Source organism: Dama dama, chromosome 5 (genome assembly GCF_033118175.1).
Source record: "Dama dama isolate Ldn47 chromosome 5, ASM3311817v1, whole genome shotgun sequence".
NCBI lineage: Eukaryota > Metazoa > Chordata > Mammalia > Artiodactyla > Cervidae > Dama > Dama dama.
The window spans coordinates 59,478,208-59,500,411 of record NC_083685.1 but is presented as its reverse complement, the minus strand read 5'-3'; the positions used below and the strand labels follow the sequence as shown (position 1 = coordinate 59,500,411).

At 40.0% G+C, this 22,204-nt stretch overlaps 1 protein-coding gene across 1 annotated transcript in view; it reads right to left on the bottom strand.

The window, feature by feature from the left end:
• EDNRA (endothelin receptor type A) overlaps positions 1–22,204 on the bottom strand; it is a 76,343-nt gene that overhangs the window by 7,638 nt on the left and 46,501 nt on the right. Inside the window, exons 4-5 of the mRNA XM_061142458.1 lie at positions 10,009–10,207; positions 2,947–3,099 (exon numbers count right to left, since the gene is read on the bottom strand). Coding sequence (XP_060998441.1) covers positions 2,947–3,099; positions 10,009–10,207 — 352 coding nt within the window. The remainder of the gene's footprint in view (positions 1–2,946; positions 3,100–10,008; positions 10,208–22,204) is intronic.

Sequence of the window (22,204 nt, the reverse complement as noted above, 5' to 3'; positions counted from 1 at the left end):
CTTATTTATTTAGGCTATGCCACATGGCATGTGGGACTTTAGTTCCCTCAGCAGGGATTGAACCCGTGCCCCATGCCATGGAAGTGTGGCGTCTTAACCACTCGACCTCCAAGGAAGTCTGCAAGAGGATAACTTTTTAAAAGGTAATATTAATACTTTGCCACGTGACAGTCAGCTATTTGGTTAATCAATATCCATCCGTCTGAGTTTTCCTTACTATCAGTCAGATCCTGGATTTTGTCACGGCTGCAGAGGAGCCTGGCTTCCTCACCCGCACGGATCTTACTGATCACACCAGTAGAAGCCGTTGTGCAGGGTTTCTGACGTGGCCAGGCATGTTCAGAGTGGTATGGCCATAGATGTGGGGTTTCTGGAAAAGTCACTTAAACGTGGGGGCTACTCCTTTGGTGCACACACGCTAATGTGATCTGCATCCTCCCCCTTCTGGCTGCCTAGAAAGGGGGTCTAAGGGCAGAGCTGTCGCTGCGGTCTCCCAGTAATAAAGGAAAGGTAAGCACAGCAGCAGAACCCTGGCCCTGAGTGCCTTGACCACTGAGCCGATGACATCTGAGTTTTCCGCTGTGGGAGACAGAGGAGCCCCTACCTGTTATTTGGGGTTTTCTGTTCATACTTGTGCTCAGTCGCTCAGCCGCATCTGACTCTTTGCCACCCCATAAAGTGTAGCCTGCCAGGCTCCTTTGTCCATGGGATTCTCCAGGCAAGAATACTGGAGACAGTTGCCATTTCCTCCTCCAGAGGATCCTCCTGACCCAGGGATCGAACCCACGTCTCCTGCGTTGGCAGGCAGATTCTTTATCACTGAGCCACCTGGGAAGATTTTCTGCTACCGTCATCCAAACACAACCCCTAACTGATAAAGGTGTTGTCGGTATAGTGAAGAGAAATTCTAGAAAAACATACGAGAAGCAGGATCAAGAGCCATGTTGGACTTGGATGGGCAGGCAGGGTTTTCACTCTAAGCTGGCTCCCCTGTGACCCTCACCCCCAAAGGCGTCCCAGCTAGGCTTGCTCTCCTGCAGTCAGAACCTGCTCAGTCTCTGAGTGGAACACAAGGCATTGTCTACTGCACGGGGACCAAGTTTTGGATTCTAATGTCCATTTCGTTGGGCTAGTCTCTTAAACACTTGTATAATAAGGGCACATACCTGTCCAGCTTATCTCACAGAGTGATTGGAGGAATCAAATACCAAAATGACGTGGAAATGCTCTTTGGGAACTTAAAAAATGTTATGAAAATGTGAAGCAGCAGCACCTTATTGCTCCCAAACCCTATTTAATTATTTTCAGAGCAGGTGTCACTCATAGCTTGAATAGGCTCAATTGCGGTGCTAATGCAAAATTGACATTTAAAAACAGTTTTTCACTAATCTATTCTAATTAGTTACCTCTATTGCAGGAATGAAAGGTCATACAGCTTAATATGTTTCACATCTGGAGTACTCTGAACTTTCATGCCTGGATGATGTCATGCTAAAGCTTCTCAAGATAATTTTCCTGTTAAATTTTAATAAAGGATAATAGCTTCCATTTGTATAACATGTTAGATTTTTATGAAGTATGTGAATGCATGTTAATTCCTTTGTTTCTCATAATAATACTGATTCATATATTATTACGTCCAGTTTAAGATAACGAATTGAGGTTCAAAAAAATCAGTACTCTGGTTAAAAAGAGTCGCCGATGAAGACTGATGCTCATGTATGGTAATCACACAGGGCAGTTATCCAGGCTCCATCAACAACTCACATTTACATACTTGTCTGTTGAAACTGAACACTTACCCACAGTCCTAGTTTTACTCTTTGAATTAATATATATCAACAGTATCTGACTACTTAGTATCAGCTGGGTTCTATTAGGCACCATATATGCATTACATAATCCCTTTGATGTACTATTATATACATTGCATTAAAAATTTTTAAGACTCAAAATTGAGCTAGTTTTTGTACAGAAAAGTGCAGGTGGGACCTCCCTGGTGACCCAGTTCCTAAGACTCCGCACTCCTAATACAGGGGGCCTGGGTTTGATCCCTGGTCAGGAAACTAGATCTCACAGTCAAATAAATAAATATTTAAAAGGGCAGACATTATTTTATACATTTTTCAAAAAAACTAGAAGTTCAGAGAGAGAAAGCAATTGCCCAGTGTCACAGAGTCAGCAAATAGAAGATTCACAGCTTTATCTGTCCTGTTTGCTGCCTGGGAGAGACAGATAGCCTCCTACTGACAGGTTCAGATTTCTTCTAGGACTTGAGGCTTTCCAAAATGCGACTTCTTATGTACCCAATCCCATTTCTTTCCATGAGTCATACCTTAGACGTTGCTTTAATGAGGTCTGTCTCCTTTTCCTACTCCTCAAAGACATGGTACTCATGTGTGTTCTAGCTAGATCCCCATCAGGAACAGTTCAATCCTCCTCATGCGTGAACAGTTTCTTCATGACTTTATCTCATATCCTCCTTGGCTTTCTATAGCACAGGCTACTTTTACCACACCTTGTGATTCTATTTTTCAATTATCTCATGTTTGTGTTTTATTTCCACAACAAGACTGTAAAGCCTGCTGGGGAGAAAGTCATGTGCTTCTTTTTTTTTTTTTTTTTTATAGTCCTGGCACAATTCCAAGCCCAGTTCAATGTACTACTAATCACAAACACACGTTTGATAGATACTCTTGGCAAAATTAATGAATAGTTCCTCTCTATTTGGGCCCTGCCCCCAGGGCCACCTGTTTCACAGGTTGGATCCTGACTTCACTGGAGAAATGCTCAATATTTTAGAGAAAACAAGGCATACAGACAAGTAAGACAGTATTTTAATTTTTAGGAAATCAGGCTAAATCTGCAAAACACAGTATCCATAGTCCGTTCGTTGTCAAGGACAAACCAGTCTTGGCCAGATTGTCATGACCTTATGAGGTTTACCTGTTTGAGATGTTCACTGAGGGCAATTCTCAGGCTGCCGTTCCTTCGGTTTAACATCTCACAAGTCATGAGGGTGTAGAAGATGGCCGTGCACACCAGAGGCATGCAGAAGTAGAACCCGAACAGCCACCAGTCCTTAACATCCTGATAGAACTGGAAAGAGGAGAGGAGGGGGAGAGGAGGAAGAGCGTTAGAAGGAAAGTTCACTGCGCTGTGCCTCTGGGGGCTTCATGCTTACAGCTGTGTTTGTATATTCATGCTCGCTGCTTGCGGTAATGGGCTTGGAGGTCATGCTCAAAACTCAACTAAACTGGGAACCCCGAACATGTAGTTTCTGGTTTAGCTCTGTGTTGTGTGCTGTGGGTTGCTTTTTATAACAGCACACGAAGAAACTGCATTAGTATTATTCTGACAATACTATTCACAATAGCCAAGACAACAGCAACCTAAATGTCTATTGACAGATGAATGTGGTGTACATATATATACACACACACCATATACATATACAATATACACCATATATATACACACACACCATATATGTATATATACATATATAATGGAATATTACTCAGCCATAAAAAGAATGAAATAATGCCATTTGCAGCAACAGGATGGACCTAGAGATTATCATACCAAGTGAAGTAATTTAGACAGAGAAAGACAAATAACATATGATATCACTTATATGTGGAATCTAAAATATGGCACAAATGAACTTATCTATGAAACAGAAACAGATGCACAGACATAGCGAACAGGCTTGTGGTTACCAAGTGGGAGGCAGGGTGGGAGAGGGATGGATTGGAAGTTTTGGATTAACAATGCAAACTATTATATGTAGGATGGATAAACAACAAGGTCCCGCTGTATAGCACAGGGAACTATATTCAATATCCTTTCATAAGTCATAATGGAAAAGAATGTGAAAAAGAAAATATACAACAGAGTAACTTTGCTATATAGCAGAAATTAACACAACATTGTAAATCAACTACAATAAAATACATTTAAAATTATCCAAATTATTAAATAATTTTAATAATTATTAACAATTATTAATATTTTTAATAAACTGAAGTTGGTTTGAATTACACAGTGGGAGAACCCTCATCAATAAAACGAATTCCCTTTTGAAGCTCATAAAATATGCTTTTGAGTCATACAGAATCTGTATCTTTATTGGTGATTCTCAATGTTTTGCTAGCGCCTGGTTTACTTCTGACTGCTGTGGTGAAAGTGTACTTAATGTGCCTGTCCTGCTTGGAAAGAGCGAAGGTTATGAATGGCTTATCTGTGGAGCTCTGGTTACTGGGAGTTAACCCTTTGTCTGGAATGTCTGCTATGCGACCTCAGCCAGCCAGTGTGAGCCATCAATAACCATGTCCTTCCTCTCTCTCTGAATACTTACCACCTGGAAACTATTGAGGCAGAGCAGCTTAGCTGAAGGCATGTTGAACCTGATCTCCCTGTGGACAGGATTTGTAAATACCAGGATTACTCAGTTTTACGTCTTTTTAAAGGAGAAAATGTAATACCCAATAAAAATGGAAATTAGAAAATTATAGCTAAATTCTTCCTCCCACTAAATTAATCACCAACTTGGGAAGAACGCTTTTCCTTTCCTAATGCTGTTTCTCCAGATAGTTTATTTACTAAGGATAATGCAGCCTCCTGCAATATCTCAGTTCCCACAGTAAAAAATAATCACACTGCTCTGTGAAAAACTGGAGAGTTTCTGAATATAGAAAGAGGCCCAGTAGGCTGCATTTATAACATGTCTATTAAAATATGCTATAAATGGTTCCTGAGGAAAAAAAGTTCTGGGCAGGGGTTCATAACTATTTTTATGTCAGGGACCCCTTTGGATTTCTGGTGACAACTATAATTCTGAGAATAATACTTAAAAAAAATTATTTTATATTAGAGTATAGCCGATTAACAATTTTGTGATAGTTTCAGGTGAACAATGAAGGGACTCAGCCATACTTATACATGAATCCATTCTCCCCCAAACTCCCCTCCCATCCAGGCTGCCACATAACATTGAACAGAGTTCCCTGTACTATATAGTAGGTCCTTGTTGGTTATCCATTTTAAATATAGCAGTGTGTACATGTTGATCCCAAATTCCCTAACTATCTCTTTGCCATATTCTTCCCCCCTGGCAACCATAAGTTTGTTGAGAATAATGCTTTAAAATGCATGAAATAAAATACGTACCATTACAATGGAAACAAATTACATTAAAAAATAGCTATAAAAATATGAAAAAGAAAATTCTAATAGCACAATATATGGGCTTATTAACAAATTAAATGACAGATCTAATGAATTCTATCAGATTGTGGAACCAATGATGAATGTAAATGACATTTCCAGATTATATGTTATACAGTATGAAAATGTCTGTTATTTCCATTTAGTGAAAAAAAACAACAACATGGTACTGTTAAACACTACTGTGGTTTGTTGCCTACATCCACATTAATTAAAAGGAAATGATAAATTTCAGTTAGAAATTAGTGAAAATAAACATGTAATTTCCTTTTCCTTCAAGTTCACAGACCACTGAATTGTAGCCTCAGGTTAAGTACAGAATCTCAAAGGAGTTGGCTTATTCAAATCTGTTTATACAAATATTTTCCTATTCACATCACACTGTAGAAAGATCTTAGTACTGAACTTAAAACACAAACAAAAAAATCAGAAGAACTCTTCATTTAAGTACCACGCACACACTCCTTGGAGAAGCCCCTTCCTTTGTACCCTCTCCTGCTGGGTGCCCTGTTGGTGGGCTGTGACTGCCCAGAAGCAGCTGTGGGGGGCCTGGGAGTTGGCCCTTGCTGGAGGAGACTGGATGGAGTCCCCTGCCCCTTCTGAGGCAGAGGCCAGTCCAGAACGGGATCACACATTTCTTTGGAACTGATGTCATCGACAAGGGTACAGAGGGACCTCCCTCCGGTCTTGTGAGTCCTCAGCCACTTCAGTCGTGGACGACTCTTTGTGACCCCATGGACTGTAGCCTGCCAGGCTCCTCTGTCCATGGGAATTCTCCAAGCAAGAATACTGGAGTGGGTTGCCGTGCCCACTCCGGGGCATCTTTCCCACCCAGGGATCGAACCAGCGTCTCTTATGTCTCCTGCATTGGCAGATGGGTTCTTCACCACTAACACCACCTGGGAAGCCCCTCCCTCCAGTCTAGCTTAGAGCAAAGCTGAGAAGGAAAGACTGGAAAAAGAAGGGGAATCAAATTAGAAAAAGAGACCAGGGGGAAAGAGAAGCCGAAAACCTTAGACTTGAAAAGAAACCTACAAAATCATCAGTGCGTGGGACTTCCCTGGCAGTCCAGTGGTTAAGACTTGGTGCTTCCAATGCAGCAGGTGCTGGCTGGATCTGTAATCAGGGAACTAAGATCCTGCAGGCTGAGCCAGCAGGGAAGCCAAGTGGCACTGGGGGTAAAGAACCCGCCTGCCAGTGCAGTAGCTGTGAGAGACGTGGGCTTGATCCCTTAGTTGGGAAGGTCCCCTGGTGGAGGAACTGGCAACCCACTCCAGTATTCTTGCCTGGAGAATCCCAAGGACAAAGGAACCTGGCAGGCTTCAAGTTCATGGGCTCACAAAGAGTTGGAAGGGACTGAAGCAACTTCGTATGCATGCATGTACGATCCTGCATGCTGAGGGGTGTGACCAAAAAACTATCAGTTCAAACTCAGTACTCCTTATGCAACCCTCCAGGCACCCCTGCCCCTGCCTTAAGGGCAGCCACTCTTAGCTTCATTGCTAACACGGAGATGCTTTCTTCTGAAGAAACCTATTTCCTTTTATCCAGCAAGAACCGTCAATAAGTTCCTTATTACACTGAGCCTTTTTTCTAACGTTTCAGCTAGAGGTATCCAGATCACTCATTCACACTGCCCAAATTCTGAGAATACACAGAAGAACTATACAAAAAGATCTTCATGACCCAGATAACCATGATGGTGTGATCACTGGACTACAGCCAGACATTCTGGAATGTGAAGTCAAGTGGGCCTTAGGAAGCATCACTACACATAAAGCTAGTGGAGATGATAGGATTCCAGTTGAGCTATTTCAAATCCTAAAAGATGATGCTGTTAAAGTGCTATACTCAATATGCCAGCAAATTTGGAAAACTCAACAGTGGCCACAAAACTAGAAAAAGTAAGTTTTCATTCCAATCCAAAGAAAGGCAATGCCAAAGAATGTTCAAACTACTGCACAATAGCACTCATCTCACACACTAGCAAAGTAATGCTCAACATTGTAAAAGCCAGGCTTCAATAGTATGCGAACTGTGAACTTCCAGATGTTCAAGCTAGATTTAGAAAAGGCAGCAGAATCAGAGATCAAATTGCCAACATCTGTCAGATCATCGAGAAAGCAAGAGAGTTCCAGAAAAACATCTATTTCTGCTTTATTGACTATACCAAAGCCTTTGACTGTGTGGATCACAACAAACTGGAAAATTCTTCAAGAGATGGGAATACCAGACCATCTGACCTGCCTCCTGAGAAATCTGTATGCAGGTCAAGAAGCAACAGTTAGAACTGGACATGGAACAATAGACTGGTTCCAAATTGGAAAAGGAGTACATCAAGGCTGTATGTTGTGACTCTGCTTATTTGACTTATATGTAGAGTACACCATGTGAAATGCTGGGCTGGATGAAGCACAAACTGGAATCAAGATTAACAGGAGAAATATCAATAACCTCAGATAGCAGGTGACACCACGCCTATGGCAGAAAGTGAAGAACTAAAGAGTCCTTGTTGAAAGTGAAAGAGAAAATTGAAAAAGTTGACTTAAAACTCAACATTCAGAACACTAAGATCATGTCATCTGATCCCATTACTTCATGGCAAATAGATGGGGAAACAATGGAAACAGTGTCAGACTTTATTTTTGGGGGTTCCAAAATCACTGCAGATGGTGACTGCAGTCATGAAATTAAAAGATGCTTGCTCCTTGGAAGAAAAGCTGTGACCAACCTAGACAGCATATTAAAAAGCAGAGACATTACTTTGCCAACAAAGGTCCATCTAGTCAAAGCTATGGTTTTTCCAGTAGTCATGTAAGGATGTGAGAGTTGGACTATAAAGAAAGCTGAGCACCAAAGAATTGATGCTCTTGAACTGTGGTGTTGGAGAAGACTCTTGAGAGTCCCTTTGACTGCAAGGAGATACAACCAGTCCATCCTAAAGGAAATCAGTCCTAAATATTCATTGGAAGGATTGATGCTGAAACTGAAACTTCAATACTTTGGGCACCTGATGTGAAGAACTGACTCATTGGAAAAGACCCTGATGCTGGAAGGCATCAGGAGGAGGAGAAGGCAGGAGGAGAAGGGGACGACAGAGGATGAGAAGGTTGGATGGCATCACTGACTTGATGGACATGAGTTTGAACAAGCTCTGGGAGTTGGTGATGGACAGGGAAGCCTGGTGTGCTGCAGTCCATGGGGTCGCAAAAAGTCGGACATGACTGAGCGACTGAACTGAACTGAATTGAAATTCTGAGCACTTCCTACCACTTCATTTTTCACTGTGGATGTTGACTTAGGAAAAAAAGTCAGTAGATCAGCAGAAAACTTTAATTTTTAAGGTTGCCAATTTGGCTGTGTTCAGGAACACTTTTAATTTTAAAACAAGAATTTCCAAGCAGAGTAACTGGTCAACCATAAGACCACTAATTTTTGTGAATTTTCCAAGGTAGAAAACATACCATAAGTTGTCTGTAAATGATTAAAGGTGGAAGCAGACTTTGTGAAACTTACATCAAAGAACTGAATTATGCTGATTTAAGAGAAATAGAAATAGTTACTCTTGGTTTTTCTCCTTGGTCTACATGGGACTAGTTTTGCAGAGGAAATATACATTTGAAATGTTTCCTTACATGCTAGGTTATGTAATTAAGCTGTTCATAAAAATTAATGTGGTCAGGTATAATAAATAACAACTGAATTTGTTACTCTAAAATGCTTTTTAAAAAAGTTCTGAAATTTTATATTATATCATTTTAGAATCTGTACTAAGATAAGCACACATGAGAATGACTTCCTACTTTCAACTAGTACATCTATCTTTTAAAAAACGTATGAGAAACATGCATTTCCCAAAGCAGCATCAAATAAGTATCAGCGTGTTTGTCAGAGCAAAATTGTTGCGCTGTATTCCTTATTCTCAAAACAAATTGCACTACATGTATACACATGAATCTTTCTTAGTTTGTTTCAGAATTCTGAGTTGTTTGGCACAGAACAACAGTTGTGTCTACAGTCACAAAAGGGAAAACAGAGTAGACGTTCTAGTCAAGAAGCCAAGCCCTGGTTTAACATCTACTTTTCATGCAATTGAATAATACGGTAAGTCTCCTACGTATGAATGAATTACATTCTGCAAGAGCGTTCATAAATCCAGTTTGTTCATTAGCCCAACAAAGTCAGCCTAGGTACCGAACTAACACAATAAGTTATATAGTACTGGGCTGTAATAGGTTTATTGTACTTTTCACACAAATAATATATAAAAACAACAAATGATATATAAAAAACAAAATATAAGGAAAACGTTTTTAATCTTACAGTGTAGTATCTCGGAAAAGCACAGTAGTACAGTGTGACAGCTGGCATACAGGCCCATGTTCACATCTCTGGAAGTTCACAACTTGAAGGCTCATTTGTAGGGGACTTACTGTATTTGACTGAACTAACAGAGTAAACCAGGCTTCCCTGGTGGCTCAGAGAGTAAAAATTCCACCTGCAATGCAGGAGACCTGGGTTCGATCCCTGGGTTGGGAAGATTCCATGGAGAAGGGAATGGCTATCCACTCCAGTATTCCTGCTTGGAAAACCCCATGGACAGAGGAGCCTGGTGGGCTACAGTCCACGGGGTCGCAGAGAGGCAACTACTGAGCGATTCAGCACACACAGCACACAGCACAGTAAGTCACACTCGGCACTCTAGTGACATCCAGTCTTGGTGATGGTAAGCGAAGGCCTCTCCCACTCCCTAATTAATTTCCGTTAGACTGTTCATACCTCCATGAATTTTGACGTGGCATTGAGCATACAGGTTCTGTGCTGGGCACCCTTGTATTCAAAAGGTACCATGACGAAGCCGATGGCTTCAGGGATGGCCAAGATAAAAGAAAGGATCCAGATGGAGACAATCTCAATGGCTGTGACCAAGGGAATCCCAATTCCCTGAACACGACTCCAGGAGGCAACTGCTCTGTACCTGGGGAAAAAGAAAGACGAGAGTGATGGAACCAAGTTGTTAGGAAATTTTGTGATTTCAATTCAATAAAAATTCTGTTAATAAATGTTGGAAAATCCTTTCATTGGCCACTGACCAAGCCTTTTTAGGAATTTCCTCTGTGTGAAAAACAGTTGGGACCATTAAAAGTTACACCCGTTTGGGGGTTCAACTGGCTGGCAGGCCTGCGTCTGAGATCTTCACTTGGGATTTAGTGAAATCTCGTGAGAGTTTAGCATGTGGCCACTAAGATAGGCGTGCTATGTTTTTTAAGCTGTGGGAAAAATTGGGTAGTGAAAACTGCTGGTACTTATGGTAATATCTTATTTCTGTTTCTATATTTAAAAAAAAACTTGGAATATTATATATGAAGTGGGTCTAGATATCTTTAAGTGAATCATGACCATAGATATTCCATTATTTTCTCCCTTCTTTGACCCTCAAATTATGGTTACAGTGGGTGGCCATTTTAGTAAATAAATATTTCTAATCTCTACACTTTAGTGTAGTCAATAAAGCAGAAGTAGATATTTTTCTAGAATTCTCTTGCTTTTTTGATGAGACAACGGGTGTTGGCAATTTGATCTTTGGTTCCTCTGCCTTTTCTAAATCCAGTTTGAACACCTGGAAGTTCTTAGTTCATGTACTGTTGAAGCCTGGCTAGGGGAATTTTGAGATTACTTTGCTAGCATGTGAAATGAGTGCAATTGTGTGGTAGTTTGAACATTCTTTGGCATTGCCTTTCTTTAGGATTGGAATGAAAACTGACCTTTTCCAGTCCTGTGGCCACTGCCGAGTTTTCCAAATTTGCTGGCATACTGAGTGCAGCACTTTCACAGCATCATCTTTTAGGATTTGAAATATCTCAGTTGGAATTCCATCACCTCCACTAGCTTTGTTCATAGTGATGCTTCCTAAGGCCCACTTGACTTTGCACTCCAAGATGTCTGGCTGTAGGTGGGTGATCACACTGTCGTGGCTATCTAGGTCATTAAGATCTTTTTTATGTAGTTCTTCTGTGTATTCTTGTCACCTCTTCTTAACATTTTCTGCTTCTGTTAGGTCCATGTTGTTTTTGTCTTTTATTGTGCCCATCTTTGCATGAAATGTTCCCTTGGTATCTCTAATTTTCTTGAAGAGATCTCTAGTCTTTCCCATTCTATTGTTTTCCTCTATTTCTTTGCATTGATCACTGAAGAAGGCTTTCTTATCTTTCCATGCTATTCTTTGGAACTTTTGGAAGTGGTTCAAAATTGGGAAAGGAGTACATCAAGGCTCTATATTGTCACCCTGCTAATTTAACTTCTATGCAGAGTACATCATGTGAAATGCTGGGCTGGATGAAACACAAGCTGGAATCAAGACTGCTGGGAGAAATATCAATAACCTCAGATATGCAGATGACACCACCCTTATGGCAGAAAGCAAAGAGAACTAAAGAGCCTCTTGATGAAGGTGAAAGAGGAGAGTGAAAAAGCTGGCTTAAAACTCAACATTAAAAAAACTAAGATCATAGCATCTGGTCCCATCACTTCATGGCAAATAGATGGGAAAACAATGGAAACAGTGACAGACTTTATTTTCTTGGGATCTGAAATCACTGCAGATGGTGACTACAGCCACAAAATTAAAAGATGCTTGCTCCTAGGAAGAAAAGCTATGACAAACCCAGACAGCATATTAAAAATCAGAGACATTACTTTGCTGTCAAAGGTCCATATTGTGAAAGCTATGTTTTTCCAGTAGTCATGTATGGATGTGAAAGTTGAACCATAAAGTGGACTGAGCACCGAAGAATTGATGTTTTTGAACAGTGATGCTGGAGAAGACTCTTGAGAGTCCCTTGGACTGCAGGGAGATCCAACCAGTCAATCCTAAAGGAAATCAATCCTGATTTTCATCAGAAGGACTGATGCTGAAACTGAAGCTCAATACTTGGGCCACCTGATGCGAAGAACTGACTCATTAGAAAAGACCTTGATGCTGGAAAAGATTGAAGGCAGGAGGAGAAGGGGATGACAGAGGACAAGATGGTTGGATGGCATCACTCACTCAATGGACATGAGTTTGAGCAAACTCTGGGAGATGGTGAAGGACAGGTAAGCCTGGCATGCTACAGTCCATGGAGTTGCAAAGAGTTGGACATGGTTGAGCAACTGAACAACAACAAAATCACAATACTTTAAAATGTAAAAGAATAACTATAGCTCTCCCATGTGGCCTGGTGCCAGACTATGTAAAACTGAACTAAATATACCTTGGTTCCTAATCTTTAGGGTTTATAATTTAATATAAAAAGAATGGCTCATATAGAAGCATGGGATATAAATGTAACTGAACAATTTTGCAAATCAAAACACCAACTGGCATTAAGAAATTGTGTTTGCCTTACTTCTTACCTTAATATTTTATGATAATAATCACATTTAAATGTTAAGTATAAAGAAAGTTTGGTTTCAGAAACTCTGTGCTCTTTGACCTGATGTGATGGTATGGTGCTAACTACTTTCAGATTTACAGTTAAGAAAGGACCTGGGATGTGGTACAGTATTTTTGTGGCTTCATTCTCGAAATTTTTGCTGCTGTTGTAATGGAAAGGAAACATTCTCTTTTTATAGCTTTCATTAGATAGTGCCAAAAGAAGGCTGTGAAACAGACCAAGGCATTGGAGACAGGTGCACATGGGTTTGCAGGCCAAGCAACTTAACTGGCAGGATTAGTCAGCAACACCCAGGCAAGATACAAAATACCCATCGCCACTGAAATGAGCCCTTCATCACTTACAGTTAGTGTTCTGTCTCAGTACATCTAGAAAGTACATGTGTGAAAACATAACTCCTAGGAATTATGCTACCTTGTTCTTCACTGTAGATTAGAACCTATAGTTTTGGTACACACAATGATGCCACGTGACACATACATAACTCAATTTGCTGGAGAAATGTTTTGCAAAAGATTTTTAGGGCAAATAAGATTGGTGTACAGTTAGAATCTCTGAAAAAGTCTAGACTAGTCCACAATGGAATAAAATACAGCTATGCAAACAGACCAAGAAAATCCTTTTACGATATAGCCAACATTACATTTTAAAATTTATGGCTATTACCAGTGGAATAAAGACTACAATATATTATGTTTTCTACTTCTGTTGATTTTGCTGCCTTATTAGACTGGCAGGCTGATGTCCAGTAAAAGCTAAAAGGAATGGAGACGGGATGTCTATATCCCCAGGCTGCTGATAAATTTTATCTATTTCTTCTCCCTTTTTCTTATCAGGAAAGGTGATGTAAATAAAACACTTTATCTCTTAAGAGAGTCAGAAAGCCAGATTTCTTAGGCAGGATTGGAGATGGAAGGTGGTTTAGTAAGAAAATGTGGTCTACATATTCTAATGATGAATATACTCACAGAGCAGCTTCATTTTGAAAGTGCCAATGAGTTCCCAGAATATTACAGATCTATAATCCAATGTAAAGTCAACATTTAAAAACAAGTAGAAGTAAGTTTTCATATCTAATTGAGTGACTGATTCATAATCAGTCTGCTCCTTCCTTAACCTGCAGGACTGAGAACTAGAATATTTTCCATTTTTAATCACACTGATCTTGTTTCTTGAGAAAACAAAAGCAATTACAAATAATAATTTGTGATGATAAAGGTAGAGAAAGGTGTGGAGAATAAGAAATACTGGATGTTTCAAAAATGATTTCTATCTGGAGAGAAAAACATAACACATAACACATAATATGTTCTTATTAGGTATGATTATAAATGGTCTTCAGTCTAGTTGGTGTGTATACATATGATATATGACACTGTCATTGAAAATCTGCAAGTGTGGAGCCAACTGCAAACAAATAATATTCTGGAAATAATTCCTCCTCTTTGAAATGCTTTCTTCACTTGGTTCTGACGATCTTCTGCTGGTTTTCCTCCTGCTGATGGGATTGGTCACTTCATTTCATCTCCGTGGCTGCACCATGCCCATGCCTCAAACTCTTAGTACTGGATTTCTCCATAGCCCTTGGACCTCTTTTCTACCTACCTTTACTCTCCTAGTAATCTCATCTATTCTCATGGCTTTAGTATCATTTAAACTATCTATATGCTGATAATTAATTCTCAGATTTGTAACTCTAGCTTAGAACTGCACCTCTAACTCTAGAATTGTATATCCACCTACCTGCTTGGGATCTCCACTTGGATATCTAATGGACAGTGAACTCACCCAAACCAGGCTCCTGGCTTTCTTCCTTGCCCCTTTCCTTGCCCTCTCTCCAGTTTTTACCATCTCAGACCCCCAAACCTTGAACTTAACCTTCACTCCTCTTTTTATCTTTCACTGCATATCCAGTTTTGTTTTAAAATTAACTTTTATTGGAGTATAATTGCTTGCTGGAAACAGTGACAGACTTTATCTTCTTGGGCTCCAAAAGCACTGCAGATGGTGACTGCAGCCATGAAATTAAAAGACGCCTGCTCCTTGGAAGAAAAGCTATGACCAGCCTAGACAGCCTATTAAAAAGCAGAGACATTACTTTGCCAACAAAGGTCCATCTAGTCAAAGCTATGGCTTTTCCAGTGGTCATGTATGGATGACTATATGTATGGATGAGAGTTGGACTATAAAGAAAGCTGAGTGCCGAAGAATTGATGTTTTTGAGCTGTGGGGTTGGAGAAGACTCTTGAGAGTCCCTTGGACTGCAAGGAGATCAAACAAGTCAATTCTGAAGGAAATCAGTCCTGAATATTCATTGGAAGGACTGATGCTGAAGCTGAAACTACAATACTTTGGCCACCTGATGCAAAGAACTGACTCATGAAAAGACCCTGATTCTGGGAAAGAATGAAGGCAAGAGGAGAAGGGGACGACAGAGGATGAGATGGCTGGATGGCATCACTGACTTGATGGACATGAGTTTGAGCAAGCTCTGGGAGTTGGTGATGGACAGGGAGGCCTGGCGTGCTGCAGTCCATGGGGTCGCAAAGAGTTGGACATGCCTGAGCGACTGGACTGAGCTGACAGTTGCTTTACAATGCTGTGTTAGTTTCTGCTTTACAGAATGGTAAATCAGCTGTAGGTAAACATACATCCCCTCTTTTTCGGATTTCCTCCCCATTTAAGTCACACAGAGCACTGAGTAGAGCTCCCCGTGCTACACGGTCAGTTCCCATTCAGTCCATTCTCCAACCCCACAGCTCAAAAGCATCAGTTCTTCGGCACTCAGCTTTCTTTATAGTCCAACTCTCACATCCATTCATGACCACTGGAAAAACCATAGCCTTGACTAGACGGATCTTTGTTGGCAAAGTAATGTCTCTGCTTTTTAATATGCTGTGTAGGTTGGTCATAACTTTCCTGACAAGGAGAAAGTGTCTTTTAATTTCATGGCTGCAGTCACCATCTGCAGTGATTTTGGAGCCCCCCAAAATAAAGTCTGCCACTGTATCCACTGTTTCCACATCTATTTGCCATGAAGTGATGGGACCAGATGCCATGACCTTAGTTTTCTGAATGTTGAGCTTTAAGCCAACTTTTGCACTCTCCTCTTTCACTTCCATCAAGAGGCTCTTTAGTTCTTCTTCACTTTCTGCCAAAAGTTATCTATTTAATCTCATTAGTTATCTATTTTACACATAGTATCAATAGTGTATAAATGTCAATCTCAAACTCCCAATTCATCTCACCCCCAACATTTAGTTCTCTAGTAAACCTTGCAAACTTGTCCTGCAAAATATATTCAGAAGTAACCATTTCTCACCATTTTGCCAGTTACCATTCACTTAGATGATTGTAATAACTTCCTAACTGATCTCCCTGTGTCCCCTTTGCCCTCCTGTGGTCTGCCCTGAATACAGGAACCAGAGGAACCTGTTAAAATGCAAGTCCATCATGTCACCCTTCTGCTCGAATCCCCCAGTGGGTTCCTATGGCAACAGGAATGCCTGCAGGTGTCCTTAGACCGGCCTCTTTACTTCCCTCTGGTCTTCACACAATGGTGTCTTCTAACAGAGGCTTTCCCTCAACACCCTATTTGAACTGCCAGCTTCCCCTCCAGTCCCACCCTATCCCAGTCAGCCTGATGATTTTTCTCCATAGCACTTATTACTAGGGGACCAATCAAATTCTGGGTTGGCCACGAAGTTTGTTCAGGTTTTTCTATAAGATGTTACGGAAAAACCCAAACAAACACTTTTGCCAGCAACCCAATATTTTACTTATTTATTTTGCTTACTCTCTCTGTCTACCTCTTCCTTTAGAATATAATCTCCTTAGGGCAGACATCTTGTGTGTTGGTCACAAGACCTACATCAGTAGATGCCAAATAAATATCTGTTGAATTAAGCATCTTTGTTTGTTTCCTTACCATGCATTTGGCTTTACTGGGCAAAGCCAATCTACAATCCCAATGTGTTCTTATTTTTCAAGTCAGGCTTGAATTAGGCAACAGATAAACAGCTAATACTGTTAGAATCCTAAAATGAAATAATTTAAAACCAAGAGGGAACTCTGGGCTGATCTTCCTCCCTTTGTGTTCTGGTTGGGAACCTGTTCTGACCTTTCTTTCTTTTTGTTCTGGGTGTGTAAGCAAGTCCTCTGCCTGGCCGTCAGTGACTATGGGGCGCCTGGCCTAGGGCTCTGGTCTGCCAAGTTCCAGGGCAGTCTTTTCCCATGACCCCACCTTGAACCCTGTCATGTGGCATGCAAAATAAAATAATAAATTACATGTTATATTTATGTAAAATATGTGTGCTACTGTGTATGTCTATAAATAGTTATTATACATGTTTTCAAGGCTAGAGTCATTTAATACATGTTTTTGAATCTTTATGATCTGGGAAATAAAAGTAAATATTATTTGATGAACAATGTAAAAGAAAATTTAAATTCAAAGGATCACTTCAGCAAAATCTATTTTTATTTATCCTTATCCTTTGCCCATTTCTGTTTTCATAAGTATGATTTGAATATATATTATAATCTTGTCAATTTTGCTACAATTTTGTATTCACTTTTTAATGTTTCTACATAGGAATGGCATTTATTAATTTCATGGCTACACAGTATAACAAGATATTGATAAAATTTGCCTAAATCTTCCTCCTATGATTACATTATTTCCAGTGTTCCAAGGCTGTAAAAAACATGTCTATAACCATGTTTGCATATACAGGTTTTTTGAGTGATTTTCCTGGGTTAATAATCTTAACTGAGGTTACTGAATCAAAGGAATGAAAAAATAGCTTAAGTACGTTTAAAAATGTTTCTACTAAGTGCCTGCCAATGCTTCCCTTCATTAGAATTTATTTTTCTTCAATTTTGCCACTTTTCATAAGGCAAAATAGCACTTACATCTTTATGTACATCATTAATTAGCAACAAATATGACCATTCATAACACTTTTTTATGATTTGTGTCTCCTATGTGATTGGCAAACTAACTGCCATGCAGAGGTTTGGGGGCAACACAGCAGCAGAAAGAATGTTAAAGAGAAGCCAGGTGAGATGGATTAAAAGATAGTTGCAGAAGAATGAAATAATGCCACTTGAAGCAACATGGATGGACCCAGAGATTATCATACTCAGTGAAGTCAGAGAAAAACAAATATTGTATGATATGATTTACATATTGAATCTAAAGATAATGATACAAATGAGTTTATTTATAAGACAGAAACAGACTCACAGACATAGAAAACAAATTTATGGTTATCAAAGGGGAAGGGGGGAGGGATAATTTAGGAGTTTGGGATTGGTAGTTATACACTACTATATATATAATAGATACACAACAAGGGAACTACTGTATAGCACAGGGAGCCATATTCAATATCATATAATGACATATAATGGAAAAAATCTGAAAAAGAATAATGCTTATATATGTAAAACTGAATTACCTTGCTATACACCAGAAACTAACACAATGTTATAAATCAACTATACTTTAACAACAAAAAGAAAAAATAAATTAATAAAATTAAAAAACAAAAAGACAGCTGCAGATATGTATATATATATATCACTCAATTTTTATTGGAGTATAAGTCCTTTACAATGTTTTGTTAGTTTCTATTGTACAGCAAAGTGAATTAGCTATATGCATATATATATCTCCACTCTTTTTTGGATCATCACAGAGCACTGAGTTGAGTTCCATGTGCTATACAGCATGTTCTCACTAGTTATCTATTTTATACATAGTATCAATAGTGTATAATGTCAATCCCAATCTCCCAACTCATCCCATCCCTCCATCTCCCCCCCACCCCCTTGGTGTCCATACATTTGTTTTCTGCTTCTGTGTCTCTTATTTCTGCTTTGCAAATAGGCTCATCTGTGTTGTACAGAGTGAAGCAAGTCAGAAAGAAAAATACAAGTATTGTATATTAACAAATACATGTGGAATCTAGCTGCAGATATTGGACACTTCTTTGGTGGGGTGTGTCATCTGGGCTGGCCTGTGGCTGCTTGGACCAGTTGAGCACAGCTGGAATCATGCTTTTTCAGTTTCACACCTGTCCCCTCCACGGAGCAGCAGGTTGTACCCTGGAGCTCTGAGCCGGCTGGAGCAGTGTTGAGCAGCCCTGGGCTCGTCGAGAGGGAGACGCGCTCCGCTGAGCTCACGTGTCTAGTTGTTCCTATCAAAGGGCCAGTCATGTGAGTCTTGGAACCATGAAACAAGCTCAGGAGCCACCTGAAATCCACCAGGAGACCCCAGTCAGAGTAACAAGGAGTGGAAGAACTGCCCCAATTTCTGCCCCACAATACGGTCAGACTGTAAGAAAATGATGGTTGTTCTAAACCATTCAGCTTGGGGGTAGTTTCTTACCAAAGAAAAATGAGGCAGCAAGACTACCCAGTCACCTGATCTTGACAACAGAATTAAAAGAGTGAAAAACTCTGCAAGGGGAGCAGACTCCAAAGTGAGATCCTGAGCTGCACCACACACAGTTTTTGCTGTTCAGTCATTTAGTCCCTAAGTCGTGTTCAACTCTTTGCAACCCCATGAACTGCCGCCCGCCAGGCTCCTCTGTCCATGGGGTTTTCCAGGCAAGAGTACCGGAGTGGGTTGCTATTTCCTTCTCCAGGAAATATTCTTGACCCAAGAATCAAACCTACATCTGCACTGGTAGGCGGATTCTTTACAACTTCCTAGGAGCCACAAGGGAAACCCACTACATGCAGGGGGAAAGAAAAATCAAAACACAGGAGAAAAGAAGAGAAGCCAAGACCAAGTCTAAGTAAAAGTGAAGTGTTTTAGAAAGTCACTTCCACGGTTCTTGAGTTATGGTCAATCTTTGAGACTATCACAGAAACCACTGCATAACTACTTGCAAAGAGGGATGAGGAACTGACGCAAATCAAAGTTGCCTTATTAATGGATCCTTGCAACTTTCCCAGCTATCTAATTACACATCATCTGGAGTAGTTGTTAAAGGAGTTTTATCTTTTTATAGCTTCCTTTTCCAGGGAGCTTTTAACTACCTTTTGGAGCTGTAACCAGACCTCTTTACTGGTCTGACCCCCATCATTTCCCACTTTAAACGCGACTTGTTAACCTTACAAAGAATAGCATTGAATTCCTCTTTCCAATCCTTGCCCCTCCTTTTCCCCTGAAACAAAGTAACAAAGAATGCTTGCCACTTAAAGCATGTAAGAATACTTATTCAAATTATTGGTAATGGCTGGTATAAGTGATGAGCTTTCTCTGTTTTGTTTACCTTATTTAGATTAAAAAAACCTCCAGGGAGGGGGTTTCCCTAGTGTTCCAGTAGCTGAGACTCTGCACTCCCAATGCAGGGGGCCCGGTTTTGATCCCTCATCCACCCCACATGCAGCAACTAAGACCTGGACAGCCAAATAAATAAATAAATATTAAAAACAAGCAAACAAACAACCCCAAAACCAAACACCTAGACTGAGAAAGGTAGGCCTTTTTTTTTTTTGATCCTGTAGTATTAGTATTCACTAAGCTATCAATGAAGTAATGAATCGTATAGAGCTTGGATGAATTGTTGTTTAGTTGATAAGTTGTGTCCAACTCCTTGCAACTCCATGGACTGTAGCTCACCAGACTCCTCTGTTCGTGGGATTATCCTGGCAAGTACACTGGAGTGGATTGCCATTTCCTTCTCCAGGGCATCTATCTGACCCAGGGATCAAACCCGCATCGCCTCCTTTTCAGGTGGATTCTTTACTACTGAGCCCAGTCACTCCCATTATTTTCCCTCAAAAGCCACATATAAATCACAGACTCTTCCTGGGACATAATTTGATTCAGCTCATAAAAGGAAAGCAGAGATTCTCAAATTGCAAATTGTTTCGTAACAGAATCCAATTTCCCTCTTTTTACTGTTTGCTTTTTTTTTTAAGGAAGAAATTTTCTTATTTTTAGTAGAATATAATGCAATCAAATCAAGATGCAAAGCAAATGGTATCTAATCTTCAGGAATTAAGTATGAATGATTCATTTTACAGTGTGAAAGCTTTTGAAATAGAAATGTCAAAAAAGATTCCTTCCATACAGATCTCAAAGTTGAGTCAGTACCAAGTGAAATGCAACAATTTATAAAGAAAGGACTGAGGAACACAGGATGGTGAATTGATTACCAGGGGAAAATCTGGATTAAGGCAGATTTTTGAGAAAGTGGAATTTTAAAATGGTTCATCTCCTTGATCTAAAACCGAGACTAGGGACTTCCCTGGTGGTCCAGTGGCTGAGACACCACGCCCCCAGTGCAGGGGTCCTGGTTGGACCCCTGGTCAGGGAGTTGTATCCCAATGCCACAGTCAAGTGTTCCCATGCTGAAACTAATGATCCCTCATGTTGCAAATAAGATCTGATGAAGCCAAACAAAATAAAATAAAAAATGAACAAACAAAAAACTGAGAGCAAGTCTTAATGAAAGAGATGCTTGGCATTCTTTTTTCTTTCTTTTTTTCAAACCAAGGACATTTTACTTGATACATAACTGATAACTTGTGATTGAACCATTGAGTTAATTTTTCTCCCTGCACGAGCTAGGGGAGGACAGGGTATGGTTGAGGTGAACCTACACCAGAAATAGGAGTCTATGACCCAATCCTTCCATTTCCTCCTCCCATCACCTCCTCCCAGTTCCCTTCTTCCTTCTATCTACAGGTAGGGTAATTTTCTTTTTTACAGGGAGGGTTTATACTGGGAATACTGAAGCAATATTGCCCCCTGAGAGGGGGCAGAACAAGATGAAATAAGGAAGGAATTGGAAGTTTTTGATGACTTAGGACTTTGGGGAATCCCATTGCATGACTATTTCCCTTGTGCATTTCATTCTTCCTTGTTCCCATGTCTGTATCTTCACAACCATTGAAACTCTAAAGCAGCAGCTAGGCCTGATTCTTCATGTCTGTACCTCATATTCTTCTCTCCAATTGTTCTGTTGAACTAAATGATGACTTATGCTTCTCAATCTAGGGATAATTCATGATATGGTGTATCACTGAGGAATAAATACCCTAAAATATTTTTCAATCAAGAAAAAAATTAATTTTTTATACTTTTCTTTCTTTCTTTTTTTTTTTTTTTATGGCTGTGACTCATAGCATGTGGGATCTTAGTTCCCTGACCAGGAATTGAACCTAACTGCCAAGAAAGTCCCAAGAAAAAATTTTATATTTTCTATATTAAGATTCATATGAACTGCAAAAGGGACCACTAGACTGTAGCACATAACACTATTTAGAGCACATATAGTAAATTTTGTCACATGAAAATATACTGTAGAGATGAAAAGTTGCCTATATTTCTTATCAAACCAAGCAAATTCTTTTCTCTCCTTGGTCTCTCTTTTCATCAATCCCTATCTCCTCAGAGGATTATACTAAGCTGCCTTCAAAAAGATTTTACTATTTATAGGAGCCAAGCATCTTCCTTGTCTTCCTTCTCCTGCTTCTCATTCTTGTGTCATAGGCTGTTCTTTTCTGTATTTGGTTAG